Below are 20,712 nucleotides of genomic sequence, written 5' to 3' on the forward strand. Positions count from 1 at the left end.
GCAGCGAGGGAGGTACCGACGCCGAAACACTTCACTACTTGCAAACCTTCCAGTGGCCAAGGGGAGGCGACGCTCCTCGCTCTCCCGTCTTCCCCTCGCACTCCCTATGCCATGTTTCTCCCACATGCAGAGCCGTCACGGACGAGCCCACCAGGCGCTGCGGAGGAGCCGGCCGCCACACCCCTCACGCTGTAGCTGCGTCCTGGGGCACCCACCCAGCGGTCTCCCCCCGCGGAAGACACGGGCTGTACTGGCGGCTTGGCCCGGCGGTGTGGCGGCGCTCCCGGCAGACAGCCGGAGGGGGGACCCCCGAAGGGGCAGGTTCCCGTCCCCAGCGGGGCACCGCGCTCCTGCTCCCCGCCACCGGCGGCGGCTGCCGCGCGCACGCCAAAACACACCAACAACAGGGGAACTGCCACGCGGCGGGGCCGGTGTGGCGGCAAGGGTTAAAATGAGAGCGGCGGGGCCGGCCACGCCCCCCACGGCGTTCGCAGCCAATGAGCAGGCAGCTGGGCGGGCGCCGGCCCCGCCCCCGTTCCGGTCCGGGGGTGCGCGGCGCGGGGCTGGCGGGATGGTGCCGCCGGTGGTGGGCGCGCAGGTCGGTGGGCTCGGCAGCGGCTTCCCGTGCGCGCGGCCAACGGCTGCTGACTGCGGGCCGCGCGGCTGAGCGGGCTCCGGGCCCCGCCGGCTCGACGAGGTGAGGGGCGGCGCTGAGGTGGCCGCGCTGGGGCCCCGCGCTGGGCAGTCGTAGGGGTGAGACCGTCGGGCAAGGCCTTTGGTGGCACTGTCCCGTTTGGGGAGGAGGCGTTGAAGGAAGGTGCCTCTCTGAGGTGGTCGGGCGGGAGGAGGTGGTCGGGGCGGTGCGTGTCACCTCGGCGGCGGCGAGAAGGGTGTCCGCAGGAGCTGCGGGTGCGGGAACAGCAGGTGCCTGGCTGCCCGCTGGGAAGGAGAGGCTCCGCAGGGAGGGGCCTCTGCTTGGAGGGGAGCGGGTCCCCCAGAGCCCCGGTGGAGGAAGCGAGGTGGTTGTGGAGGGCGAGTTGCTGCTCCACACCCTCCTCCTCTGCTCCTTGTAGCAGGGACTTCCTGGACTGACGTTGCAGTTCTCTAGTAAGCGCTGTTAGTAGAGGTCTAGAAATCCATTCTTTGGACTTTGTAACTTGTTGCTACGGGAGGGTTGTCGGCTTTTGGAATGAGGAAGGAGATTGCAGGATATATCTTCCATCTCACCTGTGCTGTAGTTTGTTACACATCTTTTTTCAATGCTATCATTGGCCACCCATACCAAAATAACTTATTATGCTGGCTATACTTTGTGGTAGAACAACCAAGAGCTTTTGATGGTTAAAGTTCTTATCCAAAGAAATGCCTGAAATATTAGATATCCCCTCTCCCCCCCCCCCCCCCCCAAAAAAAAAAAGGGGGGAAGTGAAAAATGTAATTTGTCCTTAGTTGATAGGAAACTGCAGCAGATGCAGACAGTATTAGCAAATATACAACTTTTGCTTCTTCATTTTAGAAGCATATGAACAGGCACACGTAAAGCTCCTGGAAATAATGGGGCTCTGTGAACAGAAGACCTTTCTGGGCATTGCACAGCTAACCAGGTTTTCTGCATTTTGACTTCAGTTATTCTGAGGTGCTCTTTGACTGGTGAGGGTGTGGTAGTGGAAATCAGTTTCACTGCTAATTATGCAGCTGTCCAAGGACGTTTGCATTCTGTATCATGCTGAGGCCTCAGGGCTTCCCCATCACTTGTGAGGAATGTGAGGAAGAATCAGCAGTGTTTGTAGGCTAGCCTTGTTTCTCGTAGTTAATTTATCAAACCTTAAAATGATTATGGAGTCGTACTGCAAAAAGCATATGTAAAATATTTAGAGTTATTTTGTAAATTTCAGAATCTCCAGATTTGGCGGCTTGCTTTTTTTGTTTGTCGGTTTGGGGTTTTTTGTCATATTTTCTCTGAAAACAAGTTCAGAAAGTTACATAGTCTGAATTTGGTTTAAATTATTAATTTTTAAAGGGCTTTTTTTGTTTTCTTTTGAGGGGTGGGAATGAGGCAAGCTCCAGTATTCTATTATTCCTATTGCATGGGGATTTGGGGATTCTTTAAGTTTCCTTTGGCTTAGGAAGGTGACCTTAATCCTTGTTGGAACAGCTACCAGAGTGAGGACAGTATTCTAGATCAATATGTTAAAAGGCTCATTGCCAGGACTGCACAGAGGCACAGCAGGGATGGGGGGACCCCATTAATCTCCTCAGAGGAAGTAGCCCCAGGTTCTGTCATAGGAGAGCTGTCAGTCCCATTGCCCAGGTGTGGCACACATCAAGATAAGTCAACAGAAAGGTTCTCTGGAACAGCTTGCAAGATTAAGGGGTAACTGCCTACAGAATATGGCACGTATTACAGGGTGCAGGAGAAGAGCATCTTGTAACTGTACAGAACTTATTTTGGGATGCTTAGGGGATGGACTAAAAGGAGGGAGTAAGGTTCACTGGAGAGGAACAAGTATGGGAAAATAGAAGGGTAAGGTGATAAAAGGGATAAGGGGATAAAGGGCCTGGTTGATTGTAAACAAGTGGTTGGTCACTATGTTTGGCCATGCGCTGTGCCAGATTACCACAGCCTGGCCTCTTTTCTCATTAAGCTCCATTTCTAACTGTTTTCCTGGATGAGAGGGCTCTGTGCTATATTCATAAGGAATAAGTACCGTCAACTGGAGTGGTAACCGAAGTTATAGGGATCTTTGCATTTGATGTGGAGCAGGGGGAGAGTCTGGAGTGAGGAAGGGTCCAAATGCCAGCAGCTACAGTTGAGACTGTAAGTCACGGTGGCTTATGTGTCTCTTAAGTGCGAGTAACTGCGGAGAACAGAGTACATGCATTTTGTCTTGGCAAGCATGCCAGTGTGTGGTTGCTTGTGAATAGCATTCCTGGCTAGCCAGTAAGTAGAGTAAGACACTTGGGAGCCAGGTTTTGAGGCAGCTGTAAGTGTGAGAAAAGGTACTAGTGAGATCATAAGGTCTCCAGTTTGGCAATATGAGAGTCCAGGATGTCTAGGACAGCTGCTAGAGGGACTGTAAGATTTGAGGGTTGTTTTGGAGGCTAATTTACATGTGTGTTTCTGAGCATGGCAACTGGAGACAAAAGCATCCAAGGACCAGTTACTGAGTGGAGTGAATGTCTAAGGCAATATTTGCTGGGGAGCTGTGGCATGTCTGTGGGTGCAATGTGTGTGGATCTATGTGAAGGGGGTTTGTACCAGCAATTGGAGTGGGACTCTGGGGAGACTGAGGATTCAGTGTTGGTTCCTGGGTAAGACTTGAGAGTCTGAGGCCAGTATAGTGGGTCCCTCCACTGTACACACGTGTGTATTTCCATTAACAGGTTTTTACCATAGTCAGCTAGGGAGAGGAGCAGCATAGGCCTGGCCCATGTTTGTGTTTGCACAAACACTGTTTTTAGTTGTATTGATCTGCATGTTCAGACATGTGTATATGCATGTTCATATGTGCAACTCTGAGAATACATCCTCAGCCTTGTCACTGGCCAGACCTGGGGCCATGGAGTTGCAGCTGCCTTGTCTTTATTGGGCTGCCAGTTTCAGTAGCTTCCAACACGGGACAAATACTTTTTCTGTAACTTTGAAGATGCACATTCCCAAAACTTGGAGCCACATCTATAATGACTTTTATGTTGTGACAGAATGTTAGAATATCTGTTGGTCTGGCTGATGGGAATAGGGCTGCCTACATGAATATCTAAATACATACATATGTTTAAGCTGCCATGATAGGACAGCGGAGCATAAATTAAATTTAAACCTAGAATTTTGTTGCAGGTGTTTTTTTAAAAAAGCTCTTAAATGTTTTGTATGTTGTGACCTTCAATAAACCCCTGTATAGAAAAGAATGTCAATAGAGAGTCTGAGTGGGGATGCTTATCATAACAAGAAATTACTTTCCTTATAGGTGTTTTCTGGTTCTAGTCTAATGTTACAGCACAGTTACTTTTGCTGGCAAGTTAAAAGACTCAGGTCAAATGTAAGGATAACACAAGAAGAAATGAAGATTTCTGTTCTGTTTACTGTTGGAGTTTATCAACATATGGCTACACAAATATGTATGTGGTAGTCCAGTCTGTTTATATAAAATTGATATAATGATAGATTATTTTAGATTGAAAATAGTAACTAGTGACATTTCATATCAAATACCAAGTGCAGCTTTGGCATATGTCCCAGTCTGTTTCCAGAAATCCTCTTTGCTTCTGAAATAATGACAAATCAACTTCTGATTTCCAAATGTGATGAATGCACTTTTTTCTCTTTTAACATTTCCATTACACTTAAAAGTTTTGTCCTAAAGAATCCAATTTAACATATTTCCATAATTTAATAAGCAGCAGTTATATTCTTTTTTTTTTTTTTCTCTCCAAGCAAGAGTAGTTTTAACAGCTGTTAGAGCAGATAATTGAAATTGCATGGCAAAGAGGTGCCCAATATTGGAAAGTGGAACAATGGAGACTTTTTCTTCTAGAAGGTGGTGCAGCTATGATGTCTTCCCTCATGAGTTTTTCTTTTTTTCCCCTTTTAATATGCAGAAAGAAGGCATTGTGGTATTCTGGACCTCTGCCTTTGTGTACTGCAGATTTTACAGGGATTTTGTGATGGTAAATGGGAAAGTGATAGCAAAAAACCAACCATTTTAGTAGAGTGACTACTTTTCAGCATCTTAGGCTGCTTGTGTGTGTAGATTTTTCCTTCGGTGTTGGGTTTTGGTTAGTTGGTTGGTTGGTGGTTTTGGGTTTTTATTTGGTTTTTTTTTGGTAGGGCACCTGATCTGCGTCCTCATGTTTTCTTCCCAAGTTAGTGGCATAGAAGACAATAGAAATAAAGCTGTAAACCAAGTCATTTTTTTCAAGGCCTGGGTTGCAAATGATAATACAGTCAATTCTGTACTTTAAGATGTGATGTCTGAAGGCAGCTGTTAGTCTCCACCAAGATGTAGTACGGAACTGAGGGAAAACTATGATTAAAAAATTGTATAGTGTGCTTTTTCATATTAAAGAAGTATAGCTTCTTATCAACCTCAGTTATAATTGTGTGATTTTGATACAACCTTTAAGTTTCTTGATTTTTATTTTGTGCTTCAAGTTGTATTTCCAGTTTTCTTTCCTTTTTCTAGCAGCATGGAAAGAAAAGCATATCACGTTAGAGCTGCTTCGCTCTCAAATGCTTTAGATCTACATGTGCACAGTAAATCTGATGATTTCTGAAAGTGCCAACCTAACAAAACACACACCTGCTGTCCTTTCTGCTGTCTGTTCAGGAGTGCACTCAGACAGAGAGCTGGTATTTGAAGCGTGTGTTACTGCAAGGTGATTTGTGCAGCTTGCTCGGGGACAGTCTTTTTCTAATAGACTGTACATAGCCAACGAGAGAAGTGGGTACAGGCTAAATGAGTTGTTTTGGTGGCTGCAGCTCTTCAGATCAATGTTTTTTATTGATGCTCTGTGGATTCCATAATTTTCTTTTTTTGGCTCCCTGACTGACTAATTAACTAACATGGGTCCTGCCCGTAGACATTAAGAGTAATCCTAATGGAGGGAACATCATCAGCTTGTTTGTAAGGCTCTGGCTTGAATCCAGTATATATTTAATAGTCAATGTTTTTGTAGTTTAGTCATGAATTCTTAGAAAATATCTCAACCCTTTGCAAAAACAAAAAGGTCTCGGGCCTCAACAGCCTGAAATTGGTTTGCCTGAAAGTGTTTAATAAATAAAAACTCACACTTGTTTTAGATGTATAAATCTCACTTTATGCAGGTGTCGATGCAGATTTGTTTGATTTTATAAAAATGGTCAGCCAAGTCCTTTGGCTTTTGAGGAGAAGAGGTATAGTTGAAGTAAAGTTTTTTGCTTTTTGTTACTGGAATACAAGGGGTTTGATCTGTAGATGAGACCCTGAGGCTGAGGCGCTTTGTTCTTCCCTTTAAGAATGGGGTTTTCAGCATGAAAATTCAGATGTTGTCTTACTCTTTCTTCTGAAAGTGTATCCTCAATATTTCCTAAAAGTGGAAGGAAAACTCCCCTACTTTGAGAGTAGATTTGCTTTTATAACTCTTCAAAATCTGCAGGTATTTGACATCTCTTAAAGAATTCCCATAGTGTACTTACTCATGGCGTTTAGGTACATCCCATGTCTATATTGTATCTGGACCTGTAGATTGCCTTTGATCATCATCTTTTGGCTTTGTATTACATTTTAATGTAATAGGTATTACATTTTAAAGCATAGGTTTCTTGGAATGAAGAGAATAAAGAAGTGAACTTACAGTTTATAATTACGAGATTGCACTTTAAATGTATACAGTCTTGTATCAATATGAAAGGTTTCTGTGTGTACAGTCACTATTGGGATTATAATTTTAAGCTAAAGAATATGATAAACCTTTTGCACTAAATTTATCAGTGGATCTACAATTTTGTATGAATATTTGCATTGCTCTAGTACTTAAACCTCCAGCAAAGCCTGGTGGAGCTGAATCTGAGCTAGAATGGAGATCTCTGCTTCCAGAGATTTAGTCCTTGATTTCTTCCTATAGGTTTAGATTTGATTTCAGTGTTAAGCAGCTTTAAGTTTAATATATTTTTCATTTGGTTTTGACAGTTTATTACCTTCAGGAGATGGCCTCTTCCAAGTCTTTGATGAACCTTCTAACCTTCACTTTTGGATCAGCAATAGGATTTTTTGTATGCTATCTTCTGTTTAGCATTATACTAGAAGAACAAGTGAAGATCCAGCCTCATGTCCTTCACAATGATCCGCATGGTCAGCACTCATCAGATACTGATAGCAATCAGCTGCAAGGGCAGATGAATTTCAATGCAGACTTTGGACAGCATAAAGGTAATTTGTTACTCCTGACTAATTATATAATATGCTCCCTTTTCATGCATGGCAAAGTGTTACTTTATTCACTGCCAAGAGTTTGTATGAACCTTTTCTTTCAATATCCCCATGTTCAGGTTACCTCTAAATAACTTTGTTCTCCTGAGGTCCAATGACTGGTGGTTTTCTTTGTTTACATTTTTATTATAGTAGTGTTGTTTTTTTCCTTAGAGCTCGACTGTTTGTTGAACTTTTGTATTTAGACTTGTTTGAAGCAGGAGTTTCTCAAATGAACTATGGACATCAAATGGTGGTTTTGCTAAGCAGATGTATTTGCTAGCATTGAAGATGTGCCTGAATTGTTTTTTAGTTTTATGGAGCTCCTTTTGGACCACCTCTAACTTTTGAAATAGCCTCTTAGATAAAGCTGTAACAAAACTCCCAACAAACAAATCCAAACCAAGTCAGAAATCAGAAAGTCACTTTTTTTACACAATTAGTAAAATGTGGAATTGGGATGGTGGGGTGGTCAGAGGGGGCCACTGTAGGCATTGTTTGCCAAGCCGGTTATGTTGCAGTCGTAGAACAATAGAATCATAGAATAGTTTGGGTTGAAGGGGAACTTAAAGGTAACCTATTTCCATCCCCCTGCCATGGGCAGGAACACCTTCCACTAGATGAGGTTGCTCAAAGACCTGTCCAACCTTGTCTTGAGCACTGCCAGGGATGGAGCAGCCACAGCTTCTCTGGGCAACCTGTGCCAGTGAACAAGCACAGGCTGCTGTTGCAGTCAAAACCAGAGAAATGCATCTGGGTTGGGGCAGTTTGGATGAGAAAAAATTCATTTTAGTGCATTTGCTATTTAAATATATTTAAACAACAAGCTTCATAAGACAAGTTTGTGTTTCACATGTAACTGTAGAGCATTGTTACAAAGAAATCTGATCAGTTGTTGCATAAAGTACAAACAGGAATATTTTAGGACAAGTTATGCAGATCTTACTCGCCGTGGAATATTCTTTTATATGAGTTACAATTGCTGTGTATGTGTCAAGTGAAAATGTTTCTTTGAGGGAAATGAATGCTTTGGCAGCTTGTCACATATTATGTGCCTCGGATAACCATGTCTGTTTATTCTGTTGGATTGTCTGCAAATAATACATTTAAGCACAAGGATAATACTAGTTTTGAAGTATCCTAATTTACTTGATCTGATTTTTTACAAATCAGATTTAACTTGTTTTGGTGATAAATTCTTTCTTTCTGGTTCACCACCTGCTTTTACCTTCAAAAATATATTGCTGTTTTTTGTTAGTTAGCATGACTTTATACAACAGACCTTATTAGCTTTTTGACTTCTCTGTGCTGTAATCATTGTGTTCACTGTGAATGGCAAAAATACTCGGCTTTTTAATTTTCATTAATCCTCCAACACCATAAAAAAACTTGTATCCCAGCAGTTTTTATGTACAAATCAAGGTTTTCTAAAGCCTGTTTCCTGAACAGATACCTATTCCAGTCTGGCTTTTATGCTCTTGTTTATCCTGTTAAGTTGAAGTAAAATCATAGGTTAGGGTTGGAAAGGAATTTAAGATCATTTAGTAACTTTAAAAATTTTAATTTCTGGGTTTGGGGAGTCTTGTTTGCTTTCTTTCTAAATCTGACATTAATTTAATTACCTTTTACATTTGGAAGCAAATACCTTTTCTCTCTCTGCATCTCTTCTGATGTAGAAACAATGTCTAGGGGATAAGCTGCTCTTTCTTTTGCAATCACGTCTAATATTGTTCTGGAACTTTTCTCTTTTTTTTATTAGATGAGAATAAAAATATTGCAGAGGGACTGTATCAGAAGGTGAAAATACTGTGTTGGGTCATGACTGGACCTCAGAATCTAGAAAAGAAAGCCAGGCATGTTAAGGCCACTTGGGCCCAACGTTGTAATAAAATACTTTTTATGAGCTCCGAGGAAAACAAAGACTTCCCAACTGTGGGCCTAGAAACCAAAGAAGGCAGAGACCAACTGTACTGGAAGACTATTAAAGCTTTTCAGTATGTGCATGACCATTATTTTGATGATGCTGATTGGTTTATGAAGGCAGATGATGATACATATGTTATATTGGACAATTTGAGATGGCTTCTTTCAAAATACAGTCCTGAACAGCCAATATATTTTGGAAGAAGGTTTAAGCCTTATGTGAAACAGGGCTACATGAGTGGAGGAGCAGGTTATGTTCTGAGCAAAGAAGCTCTGAAGAGATTTGTTGCTGCATTTAAAACAAACAAATGCTCTCATAGTTCTTCAATTGAAGACCTTGCACTAGGAAAATGCATGGAGATCATAAATGTGGAAGCAGGAGATTCTAGGGATACAAGTGGTAGAGAAACCTTTCATCCCTTTGTTCCAGAACATCACTTAGTCAGAGGATACCTGCCAAAAACATTCTGGTACTGGAATTACAATTATTATCCTGCTGTAGAGGTAAGTCCTTAGGAACCTGGTACCCATTTTATGAAGTACATCTTATGATGTGTGAATTAGAAGTTTAATAGTTGCTCAATATATATTTTAGAAAATAAGATTTTGTTGTGATACCCTGTGATGCACCTGTGTGTACATGTGTTAAATACAGTAATCAACTCAAAGCTGATGCTAAGAGCCTAATGTTGGAAAAGACCTAGTGAATTTTAAATTAATATTGCTGGTTTGCTATGTTCTGTGGACAGCAAAAAATGATGAAACCTTTTTGGCATGTTTAAGTGTCACCACTACTACCTTCGTTGCAAAGTTACTGCTCTGTTTCGGTGCCTCACATCTTGCACACAGTGTCCCTAGTTTCTCCTTCACCCATCCAGCTGCCAGTGTCCAATGAAACTGATGCTGTCAGTGCCAAGGTGTATGCGTTTGCTGCACAGATCTGGGCCGAACCGTATGGCTTAGTTACATTGAAGCCTACTGAAAGGAAAGGTGGCACTAATGCACCTTTATCTTCAACCCAACAGCAAACTTTGCAAAGAACCTGTAGAACTAATTTTGGGACTCATTCGTGATTGTAGTTTGCTAATGTTGTCTAAGAGAGTCCCAGGTTACTCAAGGTGCTGGTGGGGAATGGTAAAGTGAATTCCATTGAAAAGATTTCAGAAGAATGAGCGTTGCGTAGAAGTGAAATAACAGCATGATCCAAACAAAGAAATATGATTAGATTTCCTTGTGTAGTTGTGCTGGAGTCTTGTCTCCCTTCTGTAGAAGTGGAGGCAAGCATAAGAGCTGGCAGAGTAAGTTCCAAAAAATTCTTTTGTTGTAGCAACAGAAGTAGTATTTACAAAATGAAACTTTTTTACTGCAAGAATTTCAAGTTGTCCTTTGTATCCCTATCTGAAATCTATGGCTTAAAAAGGAAAAAAAAAACAACCAGAAGGTGTGTGGGGGAGTAGGGTGCTACTTAAAGCAACTTGAAGGTATTCTGCATTGTAAACTTTGATCATAATCGTATAATCATAGAATAGTTAGGGTTGGGAAGGACCTTAAGATCACCTAGGTTTCTTCTTAAGATTATAATTTCACTTTTAAAGGTATAATTTTTCAGCAAGCTTTGAGATGAGCATAAGTAGCCAAAATCAAGGATAAGATATAGGATTTCTTACACAGTAAAACTGGGGGGGGGGGGGGGGGGGGGGGGGAGAAAAATCTAGCTCTTTAGCAGATTCTTTTTTACATTTGTATTCAGTGCCTAGAGCATTTCTGTAGTTTAAACCAGCTACAATAACGTATTCAGTGTGTCAGTATGCAGCAGCTTTAGCTACGGTTGTTCTTCACGGGTGGCTGAGCTGTGGGCACTTACATCTATAAGTGATGCAGTGGTGGTGGAGTTCCATAATGGAAATCACATATTTGATCCTGTCCTATCATAGTTGTGTTTGGATAGAGACTACTTTGTCTGGTACCAAAACCATGGTATATTGATCAAACTTAATAAGCATTGAAAGAATAACAGTTGTGTAATAATTGCTCACTTTAGTGTCTTTAAATATTTTAATCTTAGTTCCAGTTAGAATTGGAATATTAGCAGCTCTGCAACCAAACCTGATGAATAGCCCCCTCCCAAACTGTCTTCCAGAAAAGTGTTCTCAAAGCTAGAAAATATAAGTTGCAACAAGTGTGTTAATTAAGATCTTTTAGTTCTTAAAAATGCTTAAGAACATGAATCACAGAATAGTTAGGGTTGGAAAGGACCTTAAGATCCTCTAGTTCTAACCCCCCTGCCATGGGCAGGGACAGTGAAATTAATAAGCTTAAATAGTTCCAACATGATTAGTTACAACTCTCTGTATGTAGGAAACTAGGTACTGATGGTTTTGCCAAACTGTAATGCGTGAACACACACACACACAGGTGCATGCACACACACGTTTGGCTTGTGTACTCTGAGTGGATTCTGTCATGAGTATCATGAATGTATTGTTTCATATGGAAATGCAGTGCATTTAGACCTGCTCACTGCCACTTGGTTTTGTTTAAACACCAACATGAAAAGCAAAGTATGGAAAACCAAAAAAACCCTGATATTGAAAGCAGCTATTCTACCTGCTTAGTTACAGAAACAAATGTTCAGTTTTATTTTTGAAAGATACTTTGGCTGATGTTTGATACATTTTGCTTCCCTGACATTAAGTTTTGAAGTATATATGTGACTGATGATAGTAAATTTCCTACCAGGAAGTCAAGGATGCTTTTGAATTCTTACTGGGTCTTTAATACAGGGCATGCTTTGCAATTCTAGCTAATGACTTTGACTTGTTTTGTATTTTAGGGTCCTGGATGCTGCTCCGATCTAGCAGTTTCATTCCACTATGTTGATTCCATGACTATGTATCAATTGGAATATTTGATTTATCATCTCCGTCCGTATGGGTATTTGTATCGGTACAATCCTGATCCGGTAACCAATCCAGAAGAGCAGAGCAAAAATGAAGCACTGGAGGATAATCAGAAGCTAAAGCAAAAAGTTAATGAGAGTTAATTAGACTTCGAAGAAAGCAAAAAGAAGTCAGTACTATGAGTAGGAGTCTCCTCAAACTCCTGCATGGAGCTTGCAGACTGAAATTACTGATAGTGATTCTTATTTAAAAAATCACATTGGCAGTGCTGCCTGTCGCTGTCTGTGTACCATAGAATCTGGTGCTGGCTCTGACTGTTTGGGATAGTGTGACCTTGCTTACCTGCTTAATGAAGATTTAGGGCTCTCAAGCTGTGAAACAGGAGGTTGTTCTGATACACTAATACCTGGAAGAATTTGTATGAAACTCATAGTGGATGGCTTCAAAGATAATCATACAGTATTTCTGTTCCTTTTTTTTGTTCTTCTTTTCCTTCCAGCTGTTCTGTTAAATAAGCTCTAATGGTAGAAAGTTGATGCTGCATAGTCAAATACTTGATGATGGCTTTCTCTAGCATTCTCAGTATCTTGAAATTATTTTGTGTACCTTGCCCTACAAGGGAGAGGAGTGAAAATAGTCTGCTTTGCCCTAATGGCAGACTGGCTGTTATGAATAGGCAGAGATCCACCCAATCGATTAATCTTGAGTTTTTTCAGAAATGAAATTCACTGCTATGAATTATTTTTAACTTTTTTAAGTCTCTTGTACAAAACAATAAGAAGTTGGATCACTACTGTTTTAGGGAGAAACACAGAAATGGTTACTGTTGTTTCAGTTGCTGAGGCAAGGCAAGCTGCTTACATACTTACCTGTAGCTTTTTTAATGTTTCTGTTTTGCATTAAATTATTGTATGGGTTGAATGGTTATAAAAATTCATCTCAGAATTTCTCAGCACAAGTTAAGGTAGGTGCTTTTTGAAATAGAAGTTTCTCTTCCATCCCTCCTTTCACATGAACCAGGAAGAATAGTATCTTGGCAAAGTTACAATGACATTATAATATCTTGGTTTCAGCCAGTATTATAATTAGTTTGTTTCCATTTAATTTTCGCATCACTATACTTTGAGACTGTGGAGTTACCTTATACATTAAAGTTTTACAGATACAAGAAAGTCCCATTTTAAAACCACAGTAAAGCTGATTTGACTGCTTCCCTACACATCTCATTTATTTGGCTGAAGTACTTAATTTCAGGGTTTTTTTTTGTTTCCAATTTTTTTTTCCTCCACCTTTAAAAATTTCTTCTGTTGCTGCTGCTTGTTACCTTTTTCAGGACAAAGTGTTAAATGATCCTTATCTCAGTCTTTGAAGTTGAAGTATATAGTTATTCAGGTAAGCCAGCCTGAATGCAGTAATCTTTGAAAGTGCATTAACTTTCACCATTACTTTGAGTATCTCTGCCTCTTAACTGAAGACACTTTCTTGGTGTGGGATAAAAATAGGTATTTTAATTACTGGAAGATTTTCAGAGGCCAAGTCTATGTTTTCTGTAGTTAATATAAAACTTTCTGGTTTTCTCTTTCAAACTGAGTGAATAGCAGTGTGGGGGATGGGATTAGGCTTGGTGTCTAGTGTGTCTTTATTCCACACTTGAACAAAAGTTTTGTCATCTTTTTATCACTTTTCACCTTCATCATATTGATGAATTTGGACATAACCTAATTACCTCCAGTCATTGTTTTGGAAAGGGCACATACTGGTAGCAGACAGCCTTATTTACTACTGCTGTCCTTCAGGATGTTCCTGAAAGAGGATGTTACCATGAAGTACTGGATTTACATTTTTTTTTTTTCCAAAGATAGTCCTTGTACAGGTTGGGCTTCTTCTGTTTGTTGCCCAGCAGTAAACAGTCATGGCTTCCTTTCTGTGCATTGCTCAGCAGCATAATAGTGATTGCTGAAGTCTCTCATGGAGCTGAATTGTTACATACTTCTCTGCCTGAATACAGGCCAGGTTCATACATGAAGTGTTCATTAAATGAATAGTTCCTGCATGGTTAAATCTGCTGGTCTTTTATCAGAAAGACTGCCTCTGAAGTACTGAAAGGGACATGAGCTTTATTTTATGTTAATTGACTTAAGTAGGGAATTATAGCTGCATTTGTTTAAAGAAGGAAAAGTCTCCAGTTTGCTCTAGTAAAGGGTTGCTAGTCCAGACAAGAATCAGAGGTACCATGCTGAAAGGTGCTTCCTTCTGTGAGCGAAACGTTTATCCCGTGTGCAGCACAAACCAGGGATATTGTGAACTCCATACAGTTTTGATCATTCCAGTGGTATTGTTCAAGCATGCAGTTAAAATTTTCTGGGATACTTGGGGAAGTTATCAAATGAAACCAAGATACCAACTTAATCTCTTGGTAAATTCAGCCCATGTAAAAGATCTCCTAATTAGTGTATAGTTCCTTTATTTCAGCTTCTTTCCTCAGTTCAGCTGTGCAGATTTAAAGATTTTCTACCAGAACAGGCAGAACTAACTCTGCAGACTTTTTTGCAGAGTTGTGTCTTGTGTGTGCCCTGTGCTTCTCTGAGAAGTAACATCATTTATTCTTCATGTTCCTTACTGTCCTGACTTCTGTCTTTGGGTTTTCAGTTTCATCATGCACAAGTCTCAGGTGAACAAGAGGAAGGAGGCAGGGAGAGCTCTACACAAGTCTGGTTGCCAAGGTGGCAAGTTGAATCAGGCACCACTGCGCTGCCAGTGAAGCATTTTCTCGGCAGCACTTCAGTTCTTGTCTGCTGCCCAGCTGTGGCTTGTGCATTTAGCAGAGCAGGGCAGGAATGTCTCTTTCAACAAATATGCGAGACCGCGAAGATAATGGAGGAATAAAGGAACAAGTTCCATTTCTTGAGGGAGTAAGGCTAAGAACACAAGGCTACCTTGTGATAAATAGGTGGCCTATCTGGAGAAATAAGAGGAACCTTTTCTTGAAACATCCATTCTTGCTTTGTTTTAAAGTGTCCTTGTGCTTAGGCCTCAGAATCTGTTTCTTTTGCCTTTCCAACAGCACTGCAAAGAATTCTTTTTTTCCTTCCAGACAAGCTAGAAAAGTATCAGTTTTTACATTCCACAATTGTAATAGAGGGCTTTTGTTCTGTGTTGAGTTGTACTGCCATAGCAATGAGCTGAAACCTCTGAAATAACTGGTTTGTATCTCACTACCTTCAAAAGCTTCAGTGGACATGGTTAGAATGTGAGCAGTTCATATCATTTTCATGTATAATATTCCATGATAATATTGGTAGTTATTGCACTCCCAGGTCTTTGTGCTTTGAGAAGGCATTTTTTGAGCTTGGGTACTTACACAGCCTGAGGAGGCTGCTGTACTTGAGGTGGCTAGGCCTTCCCAAAGGACAGGGGCACAGGCTCTCTTAGGCCATACAGGTTATTGCCCTGTGCTTTTGTTTTATTTCTAAAAGAGGCTTCTCAATTTTTCTAGACCTAAAAGCTTCCATTGGTACCATAGTGATTTAAAAAATTTTAACTCCTTTCCTTGAGATTATGAGGCAGCAGTTGCTTGCAGCTGGATGTGGGAATGTCACTTAGTGTAAGAGAGTAACATTTTAACCCTGTGGTAAGTGGATTTTAGTTGGGAGAGAACAAGGATGCCAAGAAGTTACTTTCTGATCACTGTGCTTAATAAGAGGATAGTATTGGTTTTTGCAGAAGAAGACTGATTTTAATCTTCTTTCACACCCAATTTACTGTTGGGGGGGTGAGGTGTGGTTTGGTTTTTTGGTTTGTTTTTGGGTTTTTTTTGCAGTCTCTGTTGGTCTTATTTAAGTGTTTAAATGCTGGTGATGTTAGCATTTTGTGGCAGCTATTTTCTCTTTTTTGAGTACCTTTTGCTTTTAGGGACACTTTCTTTTTTTTTTGCTTTGGTGGAGCTATATATTAAAAATCACTTTTTCTTTGTGTGTTGCTGTCATTCTGTTAGGCTTCCAGAAGTATAAATTTTAGACCTCTTATGAACAGTTTGCTGTTTGAGCAGGGTGTTTTATTGTTGTATAACACAAAAATGTGGGTCATTTCTGATGTGCCTGCTACAGATGTTCATAGTGCAGGCATGGGTGAAAACAGATCCCTTAATACACAACCACTTGTAAAGGCAGTTTTGTCCTTTTTCTGTCAAGAAAAGTTTCTGTGGAACTCCAAAAGTGTAATTTCCTTTGTTTTACAATATTGTATTTAAAATACTCTACAATGTTGTTAATGCTCCAAAAGACCTGAATAATGCTGCTGGACAGTACGCTCTACTTCGAACCTGTGAATGTTTCACTTTGCAGTAATAGGTAGTCGTGTCCCTAATGGCATGTATGAGTTGGTGACTTGTTGGGAATGTTCATCATAAGGATTTGTTTCTTAAATACCTTCTTTGAAGTGCCTTTGACCAATTTTTAGCATCAAAATTAAGTTGAGATTTGAATAAATAAAATAAGTTATCTCATACACAGTTCATGTCTGTCTTTCTTTACTCCTCCTGTATGCTAGCAGTGTAGCATAGCAGCACAATTTAATAAAGACATTCTTACTTTTGGTCTTGGGTGGGTGCAGGGAATTCAGAAAGCTTCTCGCACTTGCTAAGTTTTCTATTTGCCATTAGCAAATAAGAAGCTACCTTGAAAACAAAGATGGTATTTTTTAAGAGTAAAATTCATCATAAGTGCTAGAGAGCCCATAAGCAAGCTGTTCTTTCTGCACTAGCCTAATTTTTCAGTCTCTCCATGTTACAGAGTCCCAATTGAACTGATGGCAGTCAATACCTCAAAGACAAACCCGAACTGTTCAAAATTAACCACCTTTTAAAAAAAATATTTATTCTTTTGGTTAACCTCTTCTGAACAAAGAACCAAAACAAAACCAACAAAACCCAGCCACCCTGTTGATTTATTTGCTGTGCTTTCTCACTTAGACTTCTGCTATTCATGCAGAATAATATCCAGCAATACAGAACATTCTATGTATGCAGAGGCGAGTTGTCTTTACTCATGGAATGTTGGTTGGTGCACATGGGAGGCATAAGCACAGTACAGCTCTGTTTTATTGCCTTAAGTACAGTAATGGATGCCTCTAGAATTATTAACCTGGATTAATTATTTCAAAGCATAGGAAGTGTATGATGACCAGTATAACTGTGCTCAGAAACTAGAATATTTTAGCTAAGTAACAGTGGCCTGTTGAACAGTTGATAGAAGATCCTATCTAAAGTTTCAGGCATAGATTATGCCTTTAGGAGCTGTTGGGAACGAACTAGATCCAGTAAATTGTAGGGCAATGCAAGTGCTGGAGTGGAACAAAACCTACAGCTACTGTCCTGGAGGAAAACTGTTTGGTAAGTGCAGGTTTGCTTGCTTGCCTTTTAATTTTTAATATGTAGCAGACTGCATATGTGATGACCAGAAGTTGTAGACACAAGTGAGATACAGAGTCATAGAATAGTTAGGGTTGCAAAGGACCTAAAGATAATCTACTTCCAAGCACCCTGCCATGGGCAGGGACACATCACACTAAACCATATCACCCAAGGCTCTGTCCAACCTGGCCTTGAACACAGCCAGGGATGGAACATTCACAACTTCCCTGGGCAACCCATTCCAGTACCTCACCACCTCTAGAGTAAAGAACTTCCTCCTTATATTCAACCTAAACTTCCCCTGTTTATGCTTAAACCCATCACTCCTTGTCCTGTCACTACAGTCCCTAATGAAGAGTCCCTCCCCAGCATCCCTATAACCTCCATTCAGATACTGGAAGGCTGCTATGAGGTCTCAATGCAGCCTTCTCTTCTCCAGCCTGAACAGCCCCAGCTTTCTCAGCCTGTCTTCATATGGGAGGTGCTCCAGTCCCCTGATCATCCTTGTGGCCCTCCTCTGGACTTGTTCTAACAGTTCCATGTCCTTTTTATGTTGAGGACACCAGAACTGCACACAATACTCCAAGTGAGGTCTCACGAGAGCAGAGTAGAGGGGCAGAATCACCTCCTTTGACCTGCTGGTCACACTCCTTTTGATGCAGCCCAGGATACAGTTGGCTTTCTGGGCTGTGAGCACACACTGAAGCTGGCTCATGTTCATTTTCTCATCAACCAACACCCCCAGGTCCTTCTCCACAGGGCTGCTCTGAATCTCTTCTCTGCCCAACCTGTAGCTGTGCCTGGGATTGCCCCAACCCTGGGTGTAGGACCTTGCACTTGGCTTGGTTGAACTTTATATGGTTCACACTAGCCCACCTCTCAAGCATGTCAAAGTCCCTCTGGATGGCATCACTCCCCTCTAGTGTATCAACCAAACCACACAGCTTGGTGTCATTGGCAAACAATTCCACTGTCCCTGTTGCCAACAAAGACGTTGAAAAAGATGGGTCCCAACACTGATCCCTGAGGGACACCACTCATTACTGGGCTGCAAATGGACATTGAGCCACTGACCACAACTATATGCATGCAGCCATCCAGCCAGATCTTCATCCACCGAGTGGTCTATCCATCAAATTGAAGTCTCTCCAGTTTAGGGACAAGGATGATGTGTATGACAGTGTCAAATGCATTGTACAAGCCCAAGTAGAATCTTAAAATCCAGTTCCCTCCAGCTTGTGTCCCTTTGCCTTGACTGCAGCTCTGGGGTTTCACACTGGTGTCCTCAGCACACGCCCTCCTTTGCACTTTCCAGTCCTGCTGTCCTGTGAGTATTTATTTGCCCTAACTCAGGAGGTAGGTAAAGAGAGACAGAGGTGTAGATATAGGTGTAGAGATACAGATAGAGATGAGATGTCAATAGATAGAGAAGGGTGTGTTTCTGTTTGTGTATATTGTTTTTAATTTGTTGTTTCCAAGAGGTGATTACACTCACTTTCTACCAGAGCTGGGACAGGCAGTAGCATTTTCTACTCCTGTATGTGAAAAACATAGGTGTTTTGTCTAAAAGAACAGTTTGTCCAGACAGACACAAACATTTCCTCATTTCAGATAGGAACCCACCTGGGGCTGCCTTCTGCATCCTGCACCAACATCTCCAGTAACAAACTCGGTGCCTGTCCCTATTCCTCCCCAACACCCAGTTCAAGAAATAAGCCTATGGGAGAGAGACCAGAGGTCATGTTGTGTTTCAAGGATTTGAACAAATGTGCTGGGGAGAGTTGTTGCCAATCTCTCAATCTCTGCCCTCTATGCAGTACCCTTGTGCTATGCTTAGCTGAAGGTTTAAAAGCTGTTCAACACAGCTGAGTCAGTTCCTTGTTTTGCATGAGTGTTGTAGGGAAAAGCTGCTCAGTCTGCATAGCTGAAACAAAATTGGGATCAAAACACTATTGAGCTATCGAGAACACAGAATTAGGCAGCAGCCAGAGAAGTGTTGCACTCAAGCAGTGATACAAGAAGTAAGCCCCCGAAATAGGCACATGAAAGTTAATAAACACAAGCAAGTACCTAAACACCCTGTGTAACAAACGCAGACAAGATTTCTAAAACTCTTCTTCTTTCCAAGAAGAAGACCTCACCATAAGCAGCATAGCAGCAAATGGCACTTGGTGTATGGGTAAGGAAGGGTGAGGAAATCCTGTGTGTTCTCTACATTTCTGCAGTGTTCATGCAGAGGGAACCAAAACCCTGTCCTTTCTTTCTTTCACCTCTGGGATCGCCACACTCCAATGACTGTATGGGGTATAAAAGCCTTTATTGATACAGTCTGGACAAAGGCATTAATGTAGAGGGACAGCCAGCAGCGGTGCCCAGTGTGTGGCCGCCATGGGCAGGGACATCCCCCTGGGCCTCCTGGGCCCAGGCACTGCCTCAGGGCCAGCACCCCAAAGGCCTTTCTCCAGGGCATGCAGGGCCAAGGGGCAGCAGCAGCAGCAGGGCTGCAGTGGGCAGGGCTGCGGGGGCCCCGTCACCCCTGTGTCAGCACCCAGCAACACAGCATCACAGTGCTCTGGGGCACTATAAAGCCCAGTGCCCTCTGCCAGTGCTTTGGAGCTCCAGTGCCAGGCACTGGAAGGGTTCTTGCTCCCAGACTACGTCAGGACAGTGGCATTTTGCTATTGTTAGGAAGCCCCTCAGATTCTGGGCGTAAGACAGAAAAGGAAGTGCCACCATCCCCTTTCCCCTCAGAGGCATAACCAGCCCGTGGATCAGGAGCAGGTCTTGTTCACGTGCTCAGGGAGTAGCCGATCGCCAGCACTGGGGTCAGGAAGGAATTTTCCCATGGGCCAGATTGGCACTGGTCACTGGGGGTTTTTTGCCTTCCTCTGAGCACTGAGCATGACCACTTGTCAAGGCTCCTCTGGTCCTGGTGCTCTGCGTTATCGCCTGGTGCTCATGCACCACGAAGGTGGCCCCTAGTGTCCTGCAGCTGGGGGAGGAAGGCCTTTTTGCCCCCAAGTGGACTACCAAGTGTCCCCGGGTTTTTTGCCTCCTCCGCAGCCGAGCACAGCCCCTCCATGGGGCTCCTTTGGGCTATTATGCTCCACGCAGGTGGCCCTCGTGCCCCTCACCGGGAGGAGGAAGCCTTCTGCACTCCCAGGGTGGCCCCAGCGTGGCCCCGGGACTTGCTGCTTCTCTCTGTAGCATTGAGCACCCTCCTTGTCAGGTCTTCCCCAGCCCATTCTGGCTGGGTTCTTTCTTGCACTGCTCTCGCACCACCACAGCACCGCTCCTGCCCTGGCTTTGTTCTTTTGCCAGGCTGCAGGGGATGTTTTCTCAGGGTAGACTGAAGGATGTGTCAGCCTGCTGCTGGCTACGCATGGGCATTGGGTTAGTGCTTGTGGGCATCAGCTCTGAGAGATTTAGGAAAATATCATCTAGACCAGACTAAAATTAACTAAACTAAACTAAATTAAACTGAAATGAATAAAATAACTTTATTTATAAATAAATTAAATACCCTTTCTAC

At 42.2% G+C, this 20,712-nt stretch overlaps 1 protein-coding gene across 1 annotated transcript; it reads left to right on the forward strand.

Moving 5' to 3' along the window:
- Positions 1-593: 593 nt before the first annotated feature.
- Positions 594-16,276, forward strand: C1GALT1 (core 1 synthase, glycoprotein-N-acetylgalactosamine 3-beta-galactosyltransferase 1). Its single transcript, XM_034066897.1, has 4 exons — positions 594-697; positions 6,669-6,908; positions 8,707-9,374; positions 11,704-16,276. Exons 2-4 carry the CDS (start codon positions 6,686-6,688, stop codon positions 11,911-11,913), a joined length of 1,101 nt encoding a protein of 366 aa, XP_033922788.1. The 5' UTR covers positions 594-697; positions 6,669-6,685; the 3' UTR covers positions 11,914-16,276.
- The last annotated feature ends 4,436 nt before the right edge of the window (positions 16,277-20,712 follow it).

The sequence above is a fragment of the Melopsittacus undulatus genome, chromosome 1, assembly GCF_012275295.1.
Source record: "Melopsittacus undulatus isolate bMelUnd1 chromosome 1, bMelUnd1.mat.Z, whole genome shotgun sequence".
Lineage (NCBI taxonomy): Eukaryota > Metazoa > Chordata > Aves > Psittaciformes > Psittaculidae > Melopsittacus > Melopsittacus undulatus.